Genomic DNA, 23,464 nt, shown 5'->3' on the forward strand with positions numbered 1-23,464 from the left:
GGGGGGGGGGGGGGGGGGGGGGAGGGGCGGCGAAGGCTCCCGGCCAGAGGAAACGCCGCCGCCATGAGCGTGGAGGCGTACGGCCCCAGCTCGCAGACCCTCACCTTCCTGGACACCGAGGAGGCCGAGCTGCTCGGCGCCGACACGCAGGGCTCCGAGTTCGAGTTCACCGACTTCACCCTCCCCAGCCAGACCCAGACCCCGCCCGGGCCCGGCCAGGCGGGGCCGGCACAGGGCCAGGGCCCCCCCGGAGCGGGGCAGGGAGCTCCGGGCCCGCTGGAAGCGCAGGTGAGGGGGCCGTGAGGCGGCGGAGGAGCGGGGGGTCCGGAAGGGGCGGGCGGGGTTGGGCGCTCGGGCCCCGCCGGGGCGGGCGGGGAGCGGGAGCCGCGTGTGGAGGAGCCCCGGGAGGCGGAATCGGAGCGAGTTGTTCGGGGAGGAAACTTGCGGCCGGCTGGCCGAGTCGCGATAGTTGTGTCGTTGCGATAGGGAGGTGAAAAAAAAACAACCACCGAGGCTGGGTGTCGGTTCGGGTTCTTTCTCCTTAAAACAAGCGCGGCGTTTGGTTCTCGAAAGTTGGCCGCTGAGGAAATTCGGCTTTTTTACTTCCCCCTCGCTAAAATGCGCTTTAATTTCTAATTGTTATTACTGTTATTTTTTGCTTATTTCAGTTTCCACTTTCTTTGCTGCGCGGTTGTTGGGCTGGTTTGTTTGGGGGTTGTGTGGCAAGGACAGGCCCGAGACAAGTTCTGAGCTCTGGTTCCTCGTGGCTTAAAAACAGGTTTTAGTTCTGGGCTTTTTTATTATCACGGTTGATGATTGGTACCTAAAAGACAGTGAAATTGTATTTGTTTAGCAATTCACAGCTCGTAGGCAGGGGAGGAATTAGGATTGCAGCTCGCAAGAAGTGCTGCAAATGAAGATAACAATCTCAATGTGCCCGTAGTAAACAACAAAAACACCGGAGAACTCTCCCTTATTTTTAAAAAAGTCACACTTTTCTCCAGTTTAAAGATCATGGAATGTTCAGGTTCCTCACAGAAATGCCATTATTAACCATTAAATGCTCGTACATCACCCACGTGTTAAGGGATGAGTTTAGAGACGAGCTGAGAGCTGTAGGTGAGTTTTTATCCCCAAACCAAACATCCTGGACCTGGTTTTTGTCCTTTTATTTGCAAAAGCTGCCCGGGCTGGGTCTGGGAGGGGAGCAGGGAGCACATCCAGCTCCACAGGTGTGCAGGGCAGCACTGAGGGAGGATTTCTGTCCTGGGGGTTTATCCCAGCACAAATGAAATTAATTTTTATGCCTGAAAGTGCTCGGTGACAGCAGGGATGTGCTCAGGTCGTTGTGTTTGTGAGTCAGAGAGCTCAGAGCTGTCGGGTTATTTTCTGTTTATTTGCAGCTTTTGGATTTGGTAGAATTGATCCAGTTTGGGCATTGAAGATCAGAATTATTTTCTACCAGCAGTAAAATCTCTGTGACTATACATTAAAAGAGAATTTTAATCACATTTAATTTTAAACCTTTAATGGGTTGTGATCTGTCCAGAGTTCCCAGTAGGGAATTTGTGGCCAAGGAGAAGAAAAACCACCCCAAAATCAGCCTCATAAGCTGAAAGTCCAGACAAGAGGATTATTAATTGGCTTTTTTTTTTTTTTTTGTCTAAACATGTTTGAAAAACCTTTGAAGTCAAAGTAAAAAAAAAATACAGTAAAAGCTCTGGAGAGCACCTTCAAGTACTGGCTTTGTCTCCTGGCTAAAAGAAAGAGATTTTATGTTGTTGTTTTTTAAAAATCAGTGTGGTTTTGAGTTTCTGCAAACTTTTGTGGTCATCCTGGTGCTCATTTTGACGTTAGAAATGTCATTTTTGGGGAGGGACTCTCAGAGGTGGAACAGGCCCCGTTTCCTCCCGAGTGAAGTAAAACAAAGCCCAGGATCTGCTCAGGCCTGCCCCTCTCATCGGGCTCAGGGCTGATAAAATCACAAAATCTGGGGCTTTTTAAAACGTTCTGGGCAAAATTTTTGCTGCCCTCACCAGGTAATTGAAGTTTGTTGTTCTTTTTGGCGGGAGGCATCTTAAATAATGACTTCTCCAATTGATCAGGATTTGCTTAATGAAATATTAGCCCTGTGATTATAATTAAAGCTAATTAAATAAAGTTTTTATTTGGAGCTGACGAATATTGGAGGTGGAAACTTCTGCTCTGCTGTTTCTGGGGTCTTTTTAAAAAGGATGAGTTGAGCAATGCAGGGCACCTCATGTTTTAGGAAAATTTGATGTATTTTGTTTAAAAGAATGTCCTTTCCCAATATATTTAATTAATAGTTTAATAGTGTTACAAGTGATTAGTGGTCAATTGCCAAAAGTAGGAGTAGAGCACAAACATTTTCTACAGAAAACTCTATTTCCATTGTTTCCTAGAATTAAATAAACATAACAATCGATTTTCTGAAGTGTTTTTAGAGGAATTTAAAATCCTCAGAGCAGCTGTGGCTGCCCCTGGATCCCTGAAGCACCCCAGGATCATGGGGGGTGCCCCCAGATGAGCTTTAGGGCTCTTCCCACCCCAAACCATCCCTGCAGTGTCCAAGGAGCACCCCAGGATTCGGGAAGGTTTCTCTGGAAGGGCTTTCCCACCCCAAACCATCCTTGGATCCCTGCAGTGTCCAAGGAGCACCCCAGGATCCGGGAAGGTTTCTCTGGAAGGGCTTTCCCACCCCAACCCATCCTTGGATCCCTGCAGTGTCCAAGGAGCCCCCCAGGATCAGGGAATGTGCCCCTGGCTGGGCTTTAGGGTCCTTCCCACCCCAAACCATCCCTGCAGTGTCCAAAGAGCACCCCGGGATCATGGAATGTGCCCCTGGCTGGGCTTTAGGGTCCTTCCCACCCCAAACCATCCCGGGGTTCTCTGCAGTTCTCCCTCCTGCCTCATTTTCCCCTGCTGTGGGTGGGATTTCTCTGCTGGGACCCTCGGTGTGGATGAGCTCAGCTCCTGGCGAGGCTGGGGCAGCTCCTAGGCTGGCGGTCTGGCCTAGGCAGGCTGGGTTTAATTTCCAGTGCTAACAAAGGCTGTTTTGTCCGGGCCAGACGAGTCCTTGTTGCTCAGGTCCCATCTGGAAGTGCCGCTCCCTCCCAGGGGCGAGGCTTTCCCAACTTCCTCCTCGGGAAAGGGAAAGCAAATCACCCTCACTGGGGATCCCAGCAAAGCCCTGAAGGGAAAATCACCCACAACAGCAGCTGCCTTTGCCACCTGACCCCAAAAATGTGAGGTTTGGTGGTGAAAATCCATCAGCAGGATGGTGCTGGAGCCTCGTTGCAGGAATTTCCTAGCAGAATACCTGCTGGAGTTAAAGTGCAGTTACAGTTCTTGTTGCAGCTTGAAATGCAGCTCTTGAAAGCAGAGCTGGGTGAGGAGGCTGCAGGTGTGCTCACCTGGGGCTCTGCTCCTGGCCTGGGTGGGTGTGGGTGCTGGGAATATTCTGTTAGCACTGGTCCAGGACTCACAGGATCCCAGATCCCGGCGTGATTTGGGCTGGAAAACCTTAAATCGTTAAAGTCCCAGAGGCAGGGACACCTTCCACTGCGCCAGGGTGCTCCAAACCCTGTCCAGCCTGGCCTTGGGCAGTTCCAGGGATCCTTCTGTCCCTCAGCTCTCTCCTGGCCCTTGTTTTGTCTCACAGGGAATATTTGGAGGCCAGCAGAGGAGCGAGGCAGGCCCGGCAGTTTTTGGGAGTAGTTTTGTGGCACCTCAGTGCTCAGCCCGGAGCTGCCAAACTCGCCGTGCCAGAAGTTGCAGCCAACATTTTTTCAAGCAGAGCAGTGGCCCCCCTGCCACCACAGCTGCCCGTGCCAGGTTTTTAATCCAGTGCACACAGGGCTGACATCACACGAGGGTTTGGAGCAATCACTTCCTCATGCAGAGCCTGCCAAGGGCTGGGGCTGCACTTCACAGCACAGGTGACATCACTGCTGCCTCCCCGAGGGCTGGGACAGCACAGCCACTCCTGCCCTTGACGTTTCTTCCTTCTCTGCCACAAAAAATCCCAAACCGAACCCAAACTTTACTGCTTTTTTAAAAAAAACCACGAAGGCAGTTTTTTATGAGCACCCAAAAAAATATATTAAAATCAACCAACCTTAAAATAAATGCGTTGTGGGGTAGAAATGCCTGGGAATGCTTGTAAGGAGTTCAGCTAAACTCCAGGCTTTGGAATCCCACCTGGGCCACATCAGGCTTTATTTATCTTTTCTGAAATGGCTCTGTCATTGGAAATGGGGATTTGAAGTGGATATTTATCTGCTGACATGAGTGCAGAGTCTGTTCCACGGCGAGCTGATGGGGTTTGCCCTCACCCACTAATGGGGTTGTGCTGCTGCTGCTGCTCCTTCCATGGGCTTTGATTCCTTTTTCCATCTTCCCTTTTGCACTTTCAGTTCCTTTGGCCTGGTTGTTCCTATTAAAAGGCAGAGCTTGGAGTTAACACCAAGAAAAGTCAGCCCATTTATTTATTTTATTTAAATGCTCCTCATTTCATTTGCAGAGCTGAAAATGGAGCTGGTGGCTTTGAGGGCAGGTCCTGATGGCTCAGGGCAAGTGGGAAGTTGGCTTTGGACTTTAACTCTTGCAATTGGCTGTTAAATTTTTAATGTGGATCTCTCTAAAATGAGGAATAAGCTGAGTTTGCTTCATTACAGCTTGATGAGGGCAACTTTTTAATTTATTTTTTGATGTATTTTACAAAAGGTTTTGTGTTCTCAGCTTTCTGTCAGAATTAAGTTGCACCTCCCAGAGAAATAGCATTAAACCTGAGTTGTTAAAATACTGTATTCAGAGACAAAGGCCTTGAGTGGTTTTTGGCTGGTTAAAATTTATAAATCAATGTTAACTTTACAAACATTGGGGGGTGTTAATTACCCCTTAGATAGGAAATGACCCCAGCACTCTCCTCAGATGTGTTGTGAATATTCCAGTCACTTTGGTGGCCCCTTTCCCACATTTTCCACTCAAAAATTAACATGGATTAAGATAAACTTATCCCTGTTCAGCTTTTGGTGGGATCTTGGCTAAAGAGAGCAGAGAATAAACCAAATGTTGGGGTCTTTGCCAGCTCAGTATTGAGGTGCTAAAGCCCCTCAGGGCTGGAGAAATTGAACCAGGACACCTGGGAAGCCCAGGGGGCAACACCTGCAGTGGCCATGCCAAAATCCCAGTGACATCCACACCTCCTGCTGGTAAAAGTGCCAAAAAATGGAGTTATTTTGATCAGGAGAAAGGCTGGGGGTGGGAAAGTTGCTGAGACAGCACCAAATGTTGCAGAATTCCGTGGTTCTGGCAGTCCACAGTGGATGCAGGAATAGGTGGGGGAAATTCCTGTTCCCAGGTAGATCCCTGGAATAAAAAAAAGGGTGAGAAAACAGCTGCTGGAATTGTTGAAATGGAATTTTGTTACGTAAGGCTGTGGAAAAATGTAACTGCAGAAAAGCAATCTCCTTGTTTTCCTGCTTATCAGTTGGAGTTTAAATAATCCTGTGAAACAGGAGGTGATGAAGCAAGTATTGATTGTGGGATTGTATGGAAAAGTACAAGCTGCAGGAAAGCAATCTCCTCCTGGAAACTTTATTCCAACTTATCAGTTGGAGTTGAAATAATCCTGGAAAACAGGAGCTGATGGAGCAAATCATGCTTGTATAATGGGTGTGTATAGAATGCTCTTGGCACTTTTCTCTGGGGGTTTTTCAGTGCCACACAGGATTTTGGGGTTGATTTTGGGTGTGCACCCCAAATCCCAGGTGAATGGTCCTGATGGGATCCTGCAGAATGGAGCTGTGGATGAGAACGTGGCCAAGACCAGCCAGCTCCTGGCAGAGCTCAACTTCGAGGAGGATGAGGAGGACACTTACTACACCAAGGATCTCCCTGTGCACGCCTGCAGGTGGGGCTCCAGAGGGCACGAGGGAAAGGGATTTTGGGAACAGCTCCCTCAGCTGCCCTGGGATTTCTTGAACAGATTTGGAGCTGCCACGTCCACTTGTGGCCAGCTCCCTGGGGGAGAAATCCCAGGCTCAGCCACCCCAGTGATGGGAATATTAAATATTGAGGATTTTGAAAATTAATGTTAAAAATATCAATTAAATATTAAAATATTTGTGACTCACATCAGAAATTTGGCTCCTGTTTGATGCTTCTCCCAGCACTGATGTTCCCCAGTTTCCACTTCTCCTTATTTTTGTGCCCTGTAAATCCAGTTAGAGCTTGGGTTTGGGTTTTCCTCTCAGCAGTAACCAATCACTTGCTGGTTTCCCTTTGGAATTGCAGCTACTGTGGGATCCACGACCCTGCCTGCGTGGTTTACTGCAACACCAGCAAGAAATGGTTCTGCAACGGGCGTGGAAACACCTCTGGCAGGTAAGGGAGGAAATGATGAGACAAAAAAGTCAGCTTTGCACCCATTTCTTCTTCTTTTAACTCTCAGAGCACCCATGCACTGAGAAACATTCCCAGCATGGATGGAAGGAACCAAACACAACTTTGTACCTGTTTCTTTTCACTCTCAGAGCACCTATGCACTGAGAAACATTCCCAGCATGGATGGAAAGAGCCAAATACATCTTTGCACCCATTTCTTCTTCTTTTCACACTCAGAGCACCCATGCACTGAGAAATACTCCCTGCATGGATGGAAACAGCCAGACACAGCTTTGTACCTGTTTCTTTTCACACTCAGAGCACCCATGCACTGAGAAACATTCCCAGCATGGATGGAAAGAGCAGGCACAACTTTGTACCCATTTCTTCTTCTTTTCACTCTCAGAGCACCCATGCACTGAGGAATGTTCCCTGCATGGATGGAAAGAGCAGGCACAACTTCGTACCCATTTCTTCTTCTTTTAACTCTCAGAACTGAGAAATGTTCCCTGCGTGGATGGGAAGAGCCACATCCTACCAACGCGTGCCACAATAAATAGATTTATTCACATGTTCCTAATTGCTAACAAAGGTGTTTCTGATGTGAAACTGCTGTCAAACTGTGCTCTAAACCTGTGCTGTTTGCTTGCAGCCACATTGTGAACCACCTGGTGAGAGCCAAGTGCAAGGAGGTGACCCTGCACAAGGATGGGCCCCTGGGAGAGACCGTGCTGGAGTGCTACAACTGCGGCTGCCGCAACGTCTTCCTGCTGGGCTTCATCCCAGCCAAGGCTGACTCCGTGGTGGTTCTGCTGTGCAGGTGAGACAAGGCTCTGCTCCCACCATCTGCTTTTATAAAAAGCAGTCCTTGCTTTCATTTTGGCCCAATATTCTAGTTTGCCACCCTTTTTCCTTCAGGTGGTCGCACAGAGTTCAGGGATGCAGATGGATAATGCAGCAAAGGGAGTTTTGTTATGGTGGGCAAGCATCTCAGTTCTGTAGAAAAGTAATTTTTTCCTAAATTCTGCATTCCTTAGTGATAGAAAGGTGTTTTTCCCTCTTTTTTGAGCTTTGGGAGAGCCACAGTTCCATTCAGGAAGTGACTCTCACTCAGGGTGTTTTTCTCTCAGCTCACAGAGTCATTTGAGGCCACAATAAATGAGAAATTGTTCTGACAGGCTAAGTCAGAACTGAAAATTGATAATTGTGTGTGTTTTAATTCGCTGCTGTCACTGTGTGGTTGCCAGTAGAAGTTGTATTTCTGTGGAGGAAGTTCTGTTTGGGAAATAACCTCTTTATCTGGTCTGTGTGTGCACACTCTTCATGGCTTATAACCACCTCCAAAGGTGTCATATTTAATATTTTAAATGCATTTTCAGTTCTGGAAACACCCAAACAAGACTTCTCACAATACTGAAATAAGAACTGAGAAATGAATTTCCCCAGCAGGCTGGGGTTGTTTTGCTTGGATTTTCCCTGGTTTTGAGCAGTTTCAGGAGCACACCAGCCCAGTTTTCACCCTCCACACCAGACTACCCCTCACTTTATCTGATGTCACAACTCCTGGCTGTGTTTTGGTCCTGCAGGCAGCCATGTGCCAGCCAGAGCAGCTTGAAGGACATCAACTGGGACAGTTCCCAGTGGCAGCCCCTGATCCAGGACCGCTGCTTCCTCTCCTGGCTGGTGAAGATCCCCTCGGAGCAGGAGCAGCTCCGGGCCCGCCAGATCACAGCCCAGCAGATCAACAAACTGGAGGAGCTCTGGAAGGTACAGCCTGAGCTTTTTGGGGTTTGTTTTACCAGTCCTGAGGGTTTTTTTTCAAAGGAGGACAAGACTTTTTAGAATTCTGGAAGGCAGAAATCACACGAGGTTTAAATCCTGCAGTGCCACAGTGGGCAGAGCATTCAGGAAATTGTTGAAAGCTTCACCAAGCTGAAAATCAACTGTCCTTGCTCATATCAAGACTTCCAAGTATTTCTGCTTGAAGTGGTGCCCAGCAGAGCAGGGGATTGTTGCTCATTCAGTTTTGGGGTGGGTTTTTGAGAGGTTTTTTGTGCATCCTTTAAAATTTCAACTGGGTTTAATATGATTTGTAATGCCCTGGTGTAGCTTTAAGGGTGGTTCCACCTTGATATCACTCCCTGTATCAGTAAAACACAGTTTTACCGGCCCTGCAGTCATTTTTTATATTTCAAACTGTGAAACAAAACATCTCTGCTTTTATTTCCAGGAAAATCCATCTGCAACCCTTGAGGACTTGGAAAAACCTGGTGTTGATGAGGAACCCCAGCATGTCCTGCTTAGATACGAAGATGCTTATCAATACCAAAATATATTTGGTCCTCTGGTCAAGCTTGAGGCAGATTATGACAAGAAACTCAAGGAATCTCAGGTAAAATATGTAAAATTTGCATTTTGAGGGACTCCTGACCAGTGCTGGGGTCAAACATGGACTCACAGCACAAAATGAAACCTGGAGTGCAATAAATAAATGTTTGAATTGCTGTGGTGTAGCAGCACTGGGATATCAGCAGAGATGGTGCTGTGATAGCAGAGAGAGGAGAGGAAAACCCTCACAGTGAGGGGTTTTAAGAGCTTGAAACACTTGGGAACTTCTCACCTTTTCTGTGTTCAAGTTTTTCTTCCCAAAACCACCTTCTCTCCCACTAGTGCAGCTGTTTGTTACCCTCAGAAGCTGGCAGGGAAATGGGAGTTCTGAGAGCTCCTGGAAACATTTAATGGGTGTTTGAAGAGAGGGAGAATTACACAGCTGGTGAGCAGGACTTTGTTTCTCATCATTAGCTCTCAGAACAGAATTCACCTTCTGCAGGTGCTGTGAACTCAGCCACAGGAATGAATACAGATTTTTGTGACATTGGAACAGCAAGTTTTGTCATTTCTGCGCTGTTTTGAAACACAGGACTGTGGTGGTTGGCAAACAGTTCTTCAAGAAAATAATAGATGCTCTTTTTTTTTTATCCTCAGACCCAAGATAACATCACAGTCAGGTGGGACCTGGGCTTGAACAAGAAGAGAATTGCTTATTTCACTTTGCCAAAGACTGACTCAGGTAAGGACACCTGCACTGTCTCTTTGCCAGGGTTTTTTTTTGTACCTCCTGAATAAAACCAGCATTCAGAGCACACTGAGGCCTGGCCTGGGGAGGCTCTGCAAGGTTTTTGTGGTTGTTCAGAGCTTTTTTTCCCCTTCCTTTGCAGACATGCGCCTCATGCAAGGAGATGAGATCTGCCTGAGGTACAAGGGAGACCTGGCCCCCCTCTGGAAGGGAATTGGGCACGTGATCAAAGTTCCTGATAGTATCCTTTACTTAGAGAGCCCTCAGCAGGGCCAGCCCGCAGCTGGACTCGTTAACAAGTCATTAATTATGTCCAAAAATAATTCTCTGTAATTTAAAATTCAGGGTGGGTGCAGGGGAGGGATCTGCTGAAGAAAATCACCAAAATTGGGGAGAATAAAATTCAAATTTTTGCTCGAAATTACTACTTAACGAGGTTCTACAGATTATGGTGATGAGATAGCCATCGAGCTGAGGAGCAGCGTGGGAGCTCCCGTGGAGGTCACTCACAACTTCCAGGTGGATTTTGTCTGGAAATCCACTTCCTTTGACAGGTATTGAGGCAGCACCTCACTGTAGGGTTTTTGTTCTTTGCCTTCACTCAGTGTTTTTCAACCAAAAAATTTGTCTTGGTTTGGCAGCACCCATCAGAGATGTCAGTACCTGGTACCTGGTTCAGAAATGGAATTCATGGCACAAAATGGCCAATTTTTCTCATTTTGAAGGGTTTGTTGCAAAGACATCAAAGGGAGAAATTTACCTTCTGTTAAATAACACTTGAAACAGAAGAAGAAAAACAATTCTATAGTTGAGCTTCCTGAAATTGCTTTAAACTGTTAAAATATCAGAATTTGGTTGTGGGGCCCACAGGCTTCAGCCAAGTCTGTGATTGGTAAGACAGGAGTTGGCTTCTTATCCTGTTATTAGAATTTCCTATTAGTAATATACCCTCTTATTATTATCTCTTTATTCATTATGACTACAAATTTTCTTCAAATCTTGCACCTAAATTCCTGTCTCACGTTCTTGCACCTCAAATTACTGTCCCAGATTCTGTCACTAAAGCTGGTGTTCCTCTCCACATTTTTCTGGGAATACCTTGTAATGTTGACGTGGGGAAAAAGCAAAATCTGTGTTCTCAGAGTACAATTTCTGTGATTTTTAACTCTGTTAATAAGTGTTGGTTGTTGTTCTTTCTCATTTGTGTCTGATACCTGCTGTAGGACACCTGGGGGTGCCTCACACTGATCTTTAGGAATAATTTTCCTGCTTTTCCTTCATTTCAGGATGCAGAGTGCTCTGAAAACATTTGCAGTGGATGAGACCTCAGTGTCTGGGTACATTTACCACAAACTGCTGGGCCACGAGGTGGAAGATGTCATCATCAAATGCCAGCTGCCAAAACGCTTCACAGCCCAGGGACTCCCTGATCTCAACCACTCTCAGGTAACCTCATCTCCTCTCACTGCCCAGGATGACAGAAAGGATTTATAAATAGAGGTTAAACAACTGAAATCCTGTGCTGGGAATGTTAAATAACAATAAACCTTATTTTTTTTTTAGGTTTATGCTGTCAAGACCGTCCTGCAGCGTCCTCTGAGCCTTATCCAGGGTCCCCCTGGCACTGGGAAAACAGTGACATCAGCCACCATCGTGTATCACCTGGCCAGGCAGGGCAATGGGTGAGAGCTGCTCTCTCTGAGCCTTTATGCATGAGGCTGATTCATGCAAAGAATCACCTTGATTTAAAAAGCAAAAATAATTTGTGTCATTGAGCTGTATTTCCTGGGGAGACTTGGGCTCCTTGCACAAAATTCCCTTCCCCAGCATATTCTTAGGGGATGTGTTACTACTTATATTTTATTTCAAGTCTAGTGGAAAGGACTTGCAGTTCATTGAGATTTTTGGCTGATTTTTGGCTGGTGTTCCCAGGCCTGTGCTGGTGTGTGCCCCCAGCAACATCGCTGTGGATCAGCTGACAGAGAAGATCCACCAGACTGGCCTCAAGGTGGTTCGTCTGTGTGCCAAGAGCCGCGAGGCCATCGACTCCCCCGTGTCCTTCCTGGCCCTGCACAACCAGATCAGGAACATGGACAGGTGAGCAGTGAGGAAAAACCTCCATTTTTGGTGTTCCTGATGAGCTGAGGGGTGTTGTCACTGCGGCGCCGCTGTTTGCTTGATGGGGTTATTTTGTTTTAGTTAAAAATCACTTGCACCGCAATCCTACAGAGTTGGTTGGGCTGTAAAACAAAATTCCTGGGGTTTTTTTCAGCATGCCAGAGCTTCAGAAGCTGCAGCAGCTCAAGGATGAGACTGGAGAACTTTCCTCTGCTGATGAGAAGCGTTACCGGGCGCTGAAGCGCACGGCGGAGCGGGAGCTGCTCATGGTGAGGGCCCGGGGCTGCCCCCCGAATCCCTGGGGCTGCCCCCCCCGAATCCCTGGGACTGCCCCCCAAATCCCTGGGGCTGCCCCCCCCAAATCCCCTGGGGCTGTCCCCGCCCCCTCCCAAATCCCCTGGGGCTGTCCCCTCCCAAATCCCATGGGGCTGTCCCCTCCCAAATCCCATGGGGCTGCCCACCACAAATCCCCTGGGGATGTCCCCCCCAAATCCCCAGGGCTGTGCCCCCGAATCCCTGTGGCCACCACCCCAAATCCCTGCTGCCCCCTCAAATCCTTGCAGCCACCCCAAATCTGTGCTGCTACTCCAAATCCTCGCTGCCACCCCAAATCCTCGCTGCTACACCAAATCCATGCTGCCCCCATCCCAGTGCCTCTCCCCTCCCAGTGCTGTCCCCATCCCAGTGCCCCCCTCCCAGTGCTGACCCCGCTCCCCCTGTCCCAGAACGCTGATGTGATCTGCTGCACGTGTGTGGGAGCTGGAGACCCCAGGCTGGCCAAGATGCAGTTCCGCTCCATCCTCATCGACGAGAGCACGCAGGCCACCGAGCCCGAGTGCATGGTGCCCGTGGTCCTGGGGGCAAAGCAGGTAAATCCATCCCTGGAATCCCCTAAAAGGGGTTTGGAAACACAGCAGGAAGTAGCACTGAGCAGTCATGTTCCCAGTGCAGGCACACAGCATTTCCTCTTTTCTATAACATAAACTTACCTGACTTAATTTGGGGTCAGCCGTGTTCATTTTGGGATCAGCCGTGTTCATTTTGGGGTCAGCCCTGTTCATTTTGGGGTCAGCCCTGCTAGTTACTGTTTCCATGGCCTGGAAGGTGTTGGTGCTGTTGGAACAACCTGGAGCGTTACCAAGATTTTAATATAAAATGATCATCTGAAAAGAGAGTGACACTAAAGGTTTCTGAGCCTTTGGGGAGAGCTGAAGCCTATCACAAGTTAGAATGATTAATTCCTGATATGTCAGGGAATGGTTTAAACTGACAGAGAGTGGGTTTGGATTTTATATTTAGGGGAAATCGTTTCTGTGAAGGAGGAGAGGGGCTGGGATGGAATTCCCAGAGCAGCTGTGGCTGCCTTGTCCCTGGGATTGTCCAAGGCCAGGTTGGAAAAGAGAAGCTCCAGGGAGAGCTCAGAGCCCTTGCAGGGCCTGAAGGGGCTCCAGGAGAGCTGGAGAGGGACTGGGGACAAGGCCTGGAGGGACAGGACACAGGGAACGGATTTAAACTGGGAAAAGGGAAATTTGGGTGGGATCTTGGGAAGGGAGTCCTGGCTGGGAGGGTGGGGAGGGAATGGGATGGAATTCCGAGAGCAGCTGTGGCTGCCCCTGCATCCCTGGAAGTGCCCAAGGCCAGGTTGGAGCCCCTGGGATCATGGGAAGTGCCCCAGGAGTGGCACGCGGTGGGATTTAAGACCCTCCCATCCCACATCTCAATCCCCCATTTCCCCATAGGATATTTCTGTTATTCCAACCAAACCCATCTATCCCCAAACTCTTCCCACAGCTGATCCTGGTGGGTGACCACTGCCAGCTGGGGCCTGTGGTGATGTGCAAGAAGGCAGCCAAGGCTGGGCTGTCGCAGTCCCTGTTTGAGAGGCTGGTGGTGCTGGGCATCCGGCCCATCCGGCTGCAGGTGCAGTACCGCATGCACCCCGCGCTCAGCGCCTTCCCCTCCAACATCTTCTACGAGGGCTCCCTGCAGAACGGCGTCACCGCAGGTAAGGGGCTGCTGCCAGCCTCAGCAGCACCACGGGGCAAAGCAGCAGAATCCTGGCCTCACCTCAGACATGGAGTTTGGGAGCGCGGCAGGGAGTAGCGCTGAGCGGCCGCGTTCCCAGTGGAGGGACACAAAGTGTTTCCCTTTCCATCATATAAACCTGGCTGGCTTCTTTTTGTGATAGTCCTGTTCATTTGGGGTTAGTCCTGTTCATTAGGGGTTAATCCTGTTCATTTGGGGTCAGCCCTGTTCATTTGGTGTCAGCCCTGTTCATTTTGGGTCAGCCCTGTTCATTTTGGGATAGCCCTGTTCATTTTGGGATAGCCCTGTTCATTTTGGGGTTAGTCCTGTTCATTTTGGGGTTAGTCCTGTTCATTTTGGGGTTAGTCCTGTTCATTTAGGGTTAGCCCTGTTCATTTAGAGTTAGCCCTGATAGTTTCTGTTTCCATGGCCTGGAAGGTGTTGGTGCTGTTGGAACAATCTGGAGAGTGAACAATATTTTATATTGAAATGATCATCTGAAAAGAGAGTGACACTAAAGGTTTCTGAGCCTTTGGGGAGAGCTGCAAATCTTGAGCAGGATCAAAGCAGGCATTCTCTCATCTGGGTTTGGTTTTTTTAATAAAAAAAATTTGCATCCCGCTTCATTTTGAGGCTCTTTGATATGGAAATTGCCAAGTGGTGTTGCTGATTTGTTCTGCTCCTGTTGCTGTGCTCCTCAGCTGACAGGGTGAAGAAAGGCTTTGATTTCCAGTGGCCCCAGCCTGACAAACCCATGTTCTTCTACGTGACCCAGGGACAGGAGGAGATTGCCAGCTCAGGCACCTCTTACCTGAACAGGTGAGCACAACTCTGGTGTCTGACCTGGCTCAGTGTGCAGGGCAGGGCTGCTGCTCCTCGTGGATAAATCCCCATTTGTGCTTTCATAAAAACCTCCATCAGGGCTGCAGCCTGAGCTGCATTTCAGAGCTGGTTTGGGCTCCTCTCGTTGCAAACCAGGAGGAAAAGGCACCAGGAGCAGCTCAGGGCTGAGCTGGGAGTGCTCTGTGGAGGAGTTCACCCTCCCTGGGTGAAGAAGGAACAGGGCATGATAAAATGCCTGATGTGGATGAATTTGGGCCAGGGTTAGTCCTGTTCATTTGGGGTTAGTCCTGTTCATTTTGGGATAGCCCTGTTCATTTAGAGATAGCCCTGCTATTTTCTGTTTCCATGGCCTGGAAGGTGTTGGTGCTGTTGGAACAATCTGGAGAGTGAACAATATTTTATATTGAAATGATCATCTGAAAAGAGAGTGACACTAAAGGTTTCTGAGCCTTTGGGGAGAGCTGCAAATCTTGAGCAGGATCAAAGCAGGCATTCTCTCATCTGGGTTTGGTTTTTTTAATAAAAAAAATTTGCATCCCGCTTCATTTTGAGGCTCTTTGATATGGAAATTGCCAAGTGGTGTTGCTGATTTGTTCTGCTCCTGTTGCTGTGCTCCTCAGCTGACAGGGTGAAGAAAGGCTTTGATTTCCAGTGGCCCCAGCCTGACAAACCCATGTTCTTCTACGTGACCCAGGGACAGGAGGAGATTGCCAGCTCAGGCACCTCTTACCTGAACAGGTGAGCACAACTCTGGTGTCTGACCTGGCTCAGTGTGCAGGGCAGGGCTGCTGCTCCTCGTGGATAAATCCCCATTTGTGCTTTCATAAAAGCCTCCATCAGGGCTGCAGCCTGAGCTGCATTTCAGAGCTGGTTTGGGCTCCTCTCATTGCAAACCAGGAGGAAAAGGCACCAGGAGCAGCTCAGGGCTGAGCTGGGAGTGCTCTGTGGAGGAGTTCACCCTCCCTGGGTGAAGAAGGAACAGGGCATGATAAAATGCCTGATGTGGATGAATTTGGGCCAGCAGGAATTGCTGATCAAGTGACATTTTGAATTCCAATAACTCCTCAAGCAGAATCCTAAATCTCAGATTTACTTCAAAAGGGATTGAAATGAACTTTTTTTTTTTTTTCCTATCCCTTTTTTCTGCACATTCAAACTTCTTTTTCAACAAATAAAAGTAAAATCTGCTCCTCTTGGGTCATGATTCTTCACGTGCCTGGCAGGGAAACCAGCCCAACTTGTGAAAAAAATATCAGCTGAGATATTTTTAATCTCAGTCTGTTTCCTGAGCAGCATGTGCAAGACTGGATACAGTGGAGCAGATTGTGCACAAACAAACAGCACAATGCTTGGCTGATAGGGGGCATTGACATTCAAAACATTCTATATTTAAAGCTTTAAGATAAAGCAGCTGAAGGATCCGGGGGATGTTTGGAATGATGTTGATTTTAAAAGTTCCATGTGTACATTTAACTCCAGCAAGAAATCCCATTTGGAATTGAGGAGGTTTTGTTGTTTGTTGTGCAGTTCTGAGAAGGTGGGGGTGAAATTTGTGTGGTTCTCAGGCCTTTGGGATGTTGGTTTTGGCCCAAATTCCTCTGTGCATGTCCAGAGTGAGGAGCTCGAGCTGAATTAATTGCAGTGCTCGAGCACAATTATCTTTCCATCGAAACACCCTCACACGGGAGGCTTTTAAATCCCATTAACTCACTAAAAACTGAGCCCTGATGCCCTGACCCTCCTTGGCTGACCCAATCTGCCTCTCCAGGACGGAGGCTGCCAACGTGGAGAAGATCACCACCAAGCTGCTCAAGGCTGGGGCCAAGCCTGACCAGATTGGCATCATCACCCCCTACGAGGGGCAGCGCTCCTACCTGGTGCAGTACATGCAGTTCAGTGGCTCCCTGCACACCAAGCTCTACCAGGTACTGCACACAAAAAGTCACACATTGTGAAATTCTCAGTGGTTTTTAATGTTTATTCCATCTTCAGGCTCAGTGGTTTTGAATTTTTCAGTTGGTTTTGGGTTAATATCGATCGATTTTTTTTTTTTGAGTTTTTAAGTTGGTTTTGGTTAAAATCAAGGAGAAGAGTTAGGAGGTACCAATGGGAACAGGGAAAGGAGGAAGCCCTGCTAAAATCTGTGTGGGAAGAGGCTGCAACAAATCCTGGGAGACACAGAAGGGAAAGGTCACTGTGGAAAACCTTGTACCTCCATCAGCCCCCCGTGCCAAGGGACGTGCAGGAAACCAAGCAAATAAATCCTGGTGGCCACACAATTTATTTGCTTGGGAACACATCCTGCCACCAGTGAAACTCCTCCACCAAACAGAAAAATGAGCTGCTACAAACAGGACAATTCTGTGTTTAATGTGGTCTTGTTTTGCAAGATTGAGAACTTGAGCAGTGTTTTCACTGCAGGGAAACTTGGTGGAAATATTTTTCCCTGTGCCAGGAATGATGTGTCCCTCTCACTGAGGTTTCTCAGAGCTAATTTGGACCTCTCATCCTACAAAATTTTGGAACAGTCAGAACTTTTTGGCAACATCCTCAAGCAAAGAGCTGCTTTGCACAGTTTTGGGGAAACAGGAGAACCATAAAGCTCTGAACATGAGAGGAAATTCTCCTAAACTGGGACTCCCTGTTCCCCCTGGGGAAGCTGCTCCGTGCCCAGAGGAATTACCAAATCATTCCTCCCTCCAAAACCAACATTTTTCTCAGCTGATGGAAGGCTCAGTGCGTGGCCAGGCCTTTGGCAGTGCCTGCTGCTGGCAGAGCTGTTCTGCTTCCGTGCCTGAGGTGTTTTCCTGTGTTGCAGGAAGTGGAAATTGCGAGCGTGGACGCCTTCCAGGGCAGGGAGAAGGATTTCATCATCCTGTCCTGTGTGAGGGCCAACGAGCACCAGGGCATTGGCTTCCTCAACGACCCCAGGAGGCTCAACGTGGCCCTGACAAGAGCCAGGTGAGGCAACTGCAGGAAACAGGGAGAGGATGGAGGGACAGGACACAGGGGGTGGCTTCCAGAGGGCTGGGTGGGAGACTGGGAAGGAATCCTTCCCTCTGAGGGTGGGGAGGGGTTGGGGTGCAATTCCCAGAGCAGCTGTGGCTGCCCCATCCCTGGAGGTGCCCAAGGCCAGGCTGGAGCAGCGGGAAGGTGTCCCTGCCCCTGGCAGGGGTGGCACTGGGTGAGCTTTAAGGTCCCTCCAGCCCAAACCGTTCTGTGCCATTTTTATCTGCTCATCTCAGCCCCTGGCACCATTTGGCATCAGTAAATTTGGGAAGTCACCATGTCCTTCCCATTTCCAGCACAGATCCCTTCCCTTTATCTGCTGCTTTCACTTCCAGCAAACATTTTGTGCCCATTTGGCTTTTTTTAATGGCTTTGACTCCAAAAGGCTGAGGTGGAATCCAGCACGGTGCTGCTTGGCTTCCCTGGTGTTTCCAACCTTCAAAACCAGCACAGGAGGGTTTGGTTGGACCCAGAGCGAGCCTGAAGGAGGAACTTTGTGCTGCTGCCTGCAGCAATCTCCTTCCAGCTGCTGAGCCACATCTGGAATTGTTGCTGTGAACAATTGCAGCTGCATCAGGCTCCTCCTGCAGCTCCCAGAGAGAAGAACCCAGGGGCTGTTGTGACACCAACCTGCTTTTAACATCACCAGCTGTGCTTCCTCTGTGTTCACAGGTACGGGGTGATCATTGTGGGCAACCCCAAGGCCCTGTCCAAGCAGCCCCTCTGGAATCACCTCCTCAATTACTACAAGGAGCAGAAGGTGCTGGTGGAGGGGCCCCTGAACAACCTGCGCGAGAGCCTCATGCAGTTCAGCAAACCCCGCAAGCTGGTCAACACCATCAACCCTGTGAGTGACCCCCGGGCTCTGGCAGCAGCCAATTAGCCCCTGATGGCTTAATTAATCCTAAATGGGTGCAATGAGCCACCCACACAGCCTCACACCCCCACGAGTTTCCATTTTTGGTGCAGCGTGACTTCAGGGAGAAGCAGCTGCTGCTGTCCCGGGGCTGAGCAAACTTCATTGTTTCTTTTTAATTGCAGGATTTTATTAGGGGTAAATCTTGAGGTGAATGAAATGAAGGAAGTGGTTTGTGTGTAGAAAGGGAAAACTCAGTTTTAACCCTCAAGCTGCAAGTTTTAGACTTGATTTTGAACATAAATTGTTATTGGGGGAGCTTGGCAGCCACCACAGGACAGTGAATGGAGCAAGGGAATTGCCAGGGCCTCAGAATAGACTGAAAACTCATCAAATGTCTCACAGTTTGGGACAGGCTGCTGGAAAATCTTATTTTTGGTGTTCAGGATGTGGTTGAAATAATAATTAAAATTTTTCTATGCGTCAGAATTAATTTCCACAACATTTGTGCCATCTGTGGAATTTTATGGATTTTTACCCAAAATAGCTTCCACTGAGGTTGCAGTGCAAGGTTTTCTGGGGGGAAGGAAATGAGGATGAATGCCTAATTGCCAAAATCTCTGCAGGGTGCCCGTTTCATGACCACTGCCATGTATGATGCACGGGAGGCCATCATCCCTGGCTCTGTCTACGACCGCAGCAGCCAAGGTAAAGCAAATCCCCAAAATTCACTTCCAGGCCTTTCTTTTTCCCCTTACCAGCCCCTGAGGGATCACATCTTACACACTTCAAACTTTGAAACTTCTTAAAAGCTTTTAAACTTGTGAACATTTTGAATTTGTTAAACTTCAAACTACAGAAATGGAATTTGAGAACTGGAATTGATGGAGTTTGAAGACTGAAAATGTTTGGGATGAGTTTAAGGGGTGAAAATGGAATGAATTTAAGGACTGAAAATGCTGTGGATGAATTTGAGGCTGAAATGTTTGGGATTTAATTTAACAACTGAAAATATTCAAGATGAATTTGAGGCCTGAAAGTCTCGAGCCTGGATTTTGCTCTCTGTAAATAGAATCCCAACCTGACATGTGCAGAGCAAGTGCAAAATGAGGGGGAAAAGAGTGTGAGAAGCATTTCAGGGATCTCAGGTGGTGCTGTGAGGAGGAGCTGTGGGATGAGCCTGGATGGATTTCTGGCATTTCCAGTGTGGGATAAACAGCGAGGCACAAACGCTGCTGCCTTGGCAGGGGGAGCTCCTCCTTTTCCCTCCTGGGGCTGGGGGTTGATGCTGAAACAGCCAGAATTCCTGCAATCCCTGTGTTTTCCCCTCTCCCAGGGCGTCCATCCAACATGTACTTCCAAACCCACGACCAGATTGGGATGATCAGTGCTGGCCCCAGCCACGTCACTGCCATGAACATTCCCATCCCCTTCAACCTCGTCATGCCCCCGATGCCCCCCCCGGGGTACTTCGGCCAGGCCAACGGCCCCGCTGCAGGTAAGGGGCAAAAACACCCAAAAAGCCACTTGGGGGAGGGATTAAATTCCCTAAAAAGTGTGTTGGTAGCTGTCAGAGTTCTCACTGCTGGGTGGGGTGGGCTCTCTTCCAGGCCGTGGGGCTCCCAAAGGGAAGACGGGCCGCGGCGGGCGGCAGAAAAACCGATTTGGGATTCCTGGCACGAGCCAGTCCAACCTCCCCAACAGCCAGGCCAGCCAGGACGTGGTGTCCCAGCCCTTCTCCCAGGGCCCCCTGACCCAGGGCTACATCTCCATGAGCCAGCCCTCCCAGATGAGTCAGCCTGGGCTCTCCCAACCGGAATTATCCCAGGTGAGTGTGGATTTTGGGAGCTTTTCCTGGGGTTTGTGTTGGTGATCCGTGCCTGCACCTTCTCCCTCCTGAGAGAAACGAAACTGAAACTGCTCTCAGTGACTCAGCTGCAGCATTTACAGCCTGCACTGTTGGGGGCATGAAAGTGAAATGTTGCTTGAGCTGATAAACGGCTCAAAACCCCCTGAATTTAGGGAAATCCTGCACCAAAAAAAGCAGATTTAAAAAACCCAAACGCTCTCAGCTTCATGATTAACCTGGTTCTGCCTTGCACTTGAGCTGGACACTGATGTTGAGGCTTCCCTCACCTCTCCCCTTGCAGGACAGTTACCTTGGTGATGAGTTTAAATCCCAGATTGACGTGGCGCTGTCACAGGACTCAACTTACCAGGGAGAACGAGCATATCAACATGGTGGAGTGACGGGACTGTCACAGTATTAGAGTGTAAGGACCCTGTCCCCATCCCCTGAGCTAAACTGTCCCCTCCTCTGAGCTGAGCTGTCCCCATCCCCTGATCTAAGCTGTCCCCTCCCTGATTTAAATTGTCCCCTCCCCCTGGTTTAAGTTGTCCCCTCCCTGATTTAAGTTGTCCCCTCCCCAGTTTGAGCTGTCCCCTCCCCCTGGTTTAGCTGTCCCCTCTCTGGTTCAGCTGTCCCCTCCCCAGTTTGAGCTGTCCCCTCCCCCGGTTTGAGCTGTCCCCTCCCCCGGTTTAAGCTGTCCCCTCCCTGATTTAAGCTGTCCCCACCCCAGTTTGAGCTGTCCCCTCCCCGGTTTAAGCTGTCCCCTCCCTGGTTCAGCTGTCCCCTCCCCGGTTTAAGCCTGACTGAGTGAGCAGGGCCTCTCCTAACTCATCTCTGCTTCTGCCCCCAGGTTGAGGAAGAAGAGCTAAGCTTATGTGGAGCTTAGTTCATCAGCATTTTATTCTGGGTAATAAAAAAAATAAAATAAAATGGATACCTGTTTTCCACTGCTAAAACTGAAGCACCACTGTGTGAGAGCAACAGGAGAAAGAAACCAACCAACGGAGAGGAGAGAGAGAGAGAGGAGCACGCGAGAGAGCCACTGCTGGAGCTCACTGGGACAAGGAGACTGACAAGGAGAGGAGACAGAGCCCTGGAGGACTGGCTCACGGCACGGAACTCACCCGGCAGGAGCGCTCAGCTGAGCCCCTGCTGCCCCAGTCAGCCCAGCTCCGGAGAAGGGCCTTAACAAAGCAGGTTTCACTTCATTCCATACTTCTCTTTGCGAGCAGGGCATGAACTTTTCAGAGCAGATGGGGAGAGGAAAACCCTCATCTCAGAGTTGGGCTCGTTTTGTGAGGGGTACTAAAAATATTTTAGCAGGAAGTTGTTTACATTTTAGAAGCAGAGTATCTGAGAGAAGGGGGAAAAAAAAAAGAGAGAGAAAGAGCAAGTCCCTGCCTGGGTGACAGCCAGCCAAGCAGAAATCCAGCTGCTGCTCAACTCTGAGGTGCAGGTTTTGTTGTCCAACACTGGCTCTGAAATTTGTTGTCATCGTGTCGCCCACATTCTGAACGAGGTGGTTTTAAAGAGATTCTTTCAAAAAGAGCACTGAATTTTTTAAGAAGTTTTGTCTCTGAATTCTTAGTGGTGGACCTGGGAGATTTAGATCCTTGTTCTGAGAAGCTTATATTACAAAAAAACCTTAAAAAAAAAACCAAAAAACCAAAAAAATACGTTTCAAACAAAAATTAGAGCACCATCCTTGAGAACTTTCAGTGTGATTTCAAGTTGCAGCAATCAGCCTCTTCTTCCTGCATGGGATAGGTTTAGAGTGAGAGGAGCCTGCGTGCTCGAGCAGGAGGGTTTCAAAGTGTTTTCTGTATGCTTTAATTGGCAACTGTCTGGACTCTACTCTGTGAAAAACAGCCTTTCTGTAAGATGAATTTATGCTTGAAAGGGGACGGGTTCCTGTGCCCTTCGGCCCTGGAGGGAAGGTGCAGCCAGGCCTGCTTTGGTCCCCGCAGCTTTTGGGGAGGAGTAGTGGAAATTGGGGATTATTTTGGATGGAAGGAAAGACTCCATGCCATTGCAGGAGCAGGACGGACAGACGGACAAAGCAGGCAGGTGGTGGAAGGTGGTGGCCTCTGAGAGACAGAGCTGGGTTTAATTTGGGAGAATGGGTCAGGCTTTGGGGTGGCTTCGTGGGTGGCGAAGGCAGGAGAGGAACAGGGTGAGGAGTTGGAGGAGCTTTGCTTCAGCAGCAGAGATCCCAGCTGGGCACCGGGGCTGGGAGAGCCCGCGAGGAGAAGCCTTGCCTGAAACACTCACAGGGAACACTTGGGAGCTTTTCATTTCTGTCCAAACCTTTTCTAGGAACAGAGAGAGAGAATTGATTCCTCCAGCCCCGTTCTAGATCCTGAATTAGAGAAACCTCTACCTCCCAATTGGCCAGCAGCAGCAGAGATTGATCCAGAGCCTGGGAGTTCCTCAGCCTGGAGTTAAGCTTTACACTCAAAGGGCTCCAAGTGTTTCTAGTCCTTTTTTTTGGGGGGGAAAAACTCAAAATACCTCTCATCTGAATGTACTTCAAACAGCTCAAAGCCCACTTTGTACCCGGGGAGGGGGGAAACCCTTTCAGTCCTGTCCTTCCTGGAGATCCCTGCCCTGGATTTGCTGGATTTGCCCCCAGAGCAGCCCTGGCGTGGGACCCCCCAGCCCGGGAGGGACGTGCTCCCCCAGCCCCAGGGGGAGCTGCAGAAACTGCAAAAACCACAAAAAACTCGACTCACAAAACCCATTCTTTTCTCATCCAAAGCCTCCAAAGTTTAGATCCTAAAACAGTGAAAGAATGGAGACACAGGCCACCTTCCTTCCTCGTGAGATGGACTTGTTTTATTTATTAACATTGCCGAAGGGCTTTTTAATTTTTTTTCCTTGGTAGGCAGCGTAGTGGCGTAGACTTTTCGGGTAGGTTTAAGCTGAACCCCTCTGTGCAAAGCTTTCCATGAGTAATGTAGCCCCCTCCTCTCCCCTCACCCTTTATTTCACTGCTGGGAATGCTTGCCTCTGCTTCGTGCTGGTTTTTTCCTTTGTAGCAGTTCAAACTCTTTGAGTTTTACAAATCCAGACATCAGTGCTAGCACGGTGTTAAAACTCTTTTTTTTTTTTTTAATTAATTAATTTTTTTTGGTCTCAGTTTTGTTTTAAAACCTGTTTGTCATCAATAAAAAAAAAAGAAAAAAAAAAAGAATAAACAGCTCTTGCATTCAAGGTGGCCCTTAAGTTTCAATGAGGAAACCATGCAACGTTCATTAAAGCTTTAGTCTGATTGTATAAA

The 23,464-nt window shown here is 48.8% G+C and overlaps 1 protein-coding gene and 1 long non-coding RNA gene across 2 annotated transcripts in view; one reads left to right on the plus strand and one right to left on the minus strand.

Moving 5' to 3' along the window:
• Nucleotides 1–242, minus strand: part of LOC121352702 — a 5,773-nt gene extending 5,531 nt beyond the window's left edge. The window contains exon 1 of the long non-coding RNA XR_005954986.1: nucleotides 105–242. This is a non-coding gene — a long non-coding RNA (uncharacterized LOC121352702). The remainder of the gene's footprint in view (nucleotides 1–104) is intronic.
• Nucleotides 7–23,464, plus strand: UPF1 (UPF1 RNA helicase and ATPase). Its single transcript, XM_041465878.1, has 24 exons — nucleotides 7–288; nucleotides 5,793–5,935; nucleotides 6,319–6,408; nucleotides 7,061–7,228; nucleotides 7,995–8,175; nucleotides 8,639–8,800; nucleotides 9,394–9,478; nucleotides 9,627–9,725; nucleotides 9,930–10,038; nucleotides 10,771–10,930; nucleotides 11,048–11,166; nucleotides 11,417–11,581; nucleotides 11,757–11,871; nucleotides 12,328–12,471; nucleotides 13,394–13,607; nucleotides 14,329–14,446; nucleotides 16,239–16,395; nucleotides 17,289–17,431; nucleotides 18,152–18,326; nucleotides 18,962–19,043; nucleotides 19,672–19,833; nucleotides 19,946–20,163; nucleotides 20,486–20,608; nucleotides 21,035–23,464. Exons 1-23 carry the CDS (start codon nucleotides 64–66, stop codon nucleotides 20,603–20,605), a joined length of 3,354 nt encoding a protein of 1,117 aa, XP_041321812.1. The 5' UTR covers nucleotides 7–63; the 3' UTR covers nucleotides 20,606–20,608; nucleotides 21,035–23,464.

The sequence above is a fragment of the Pyrgilauda ruficollis genome, unplaced genomic scaffold, assembly GCF_017590135.1.
Source record: "Pyrgilauda ruficollis isolate IOZ18807 unplaced genomic scaffold, ASM1759013v1 scaffold192, whole genome shotgun sequence".
NCBI lineage: Eukaryota > Metazoa > Chordata > Aves > Passeriformes > Passeridae > Pyrgilauda > Pyrgilauda ruficollis.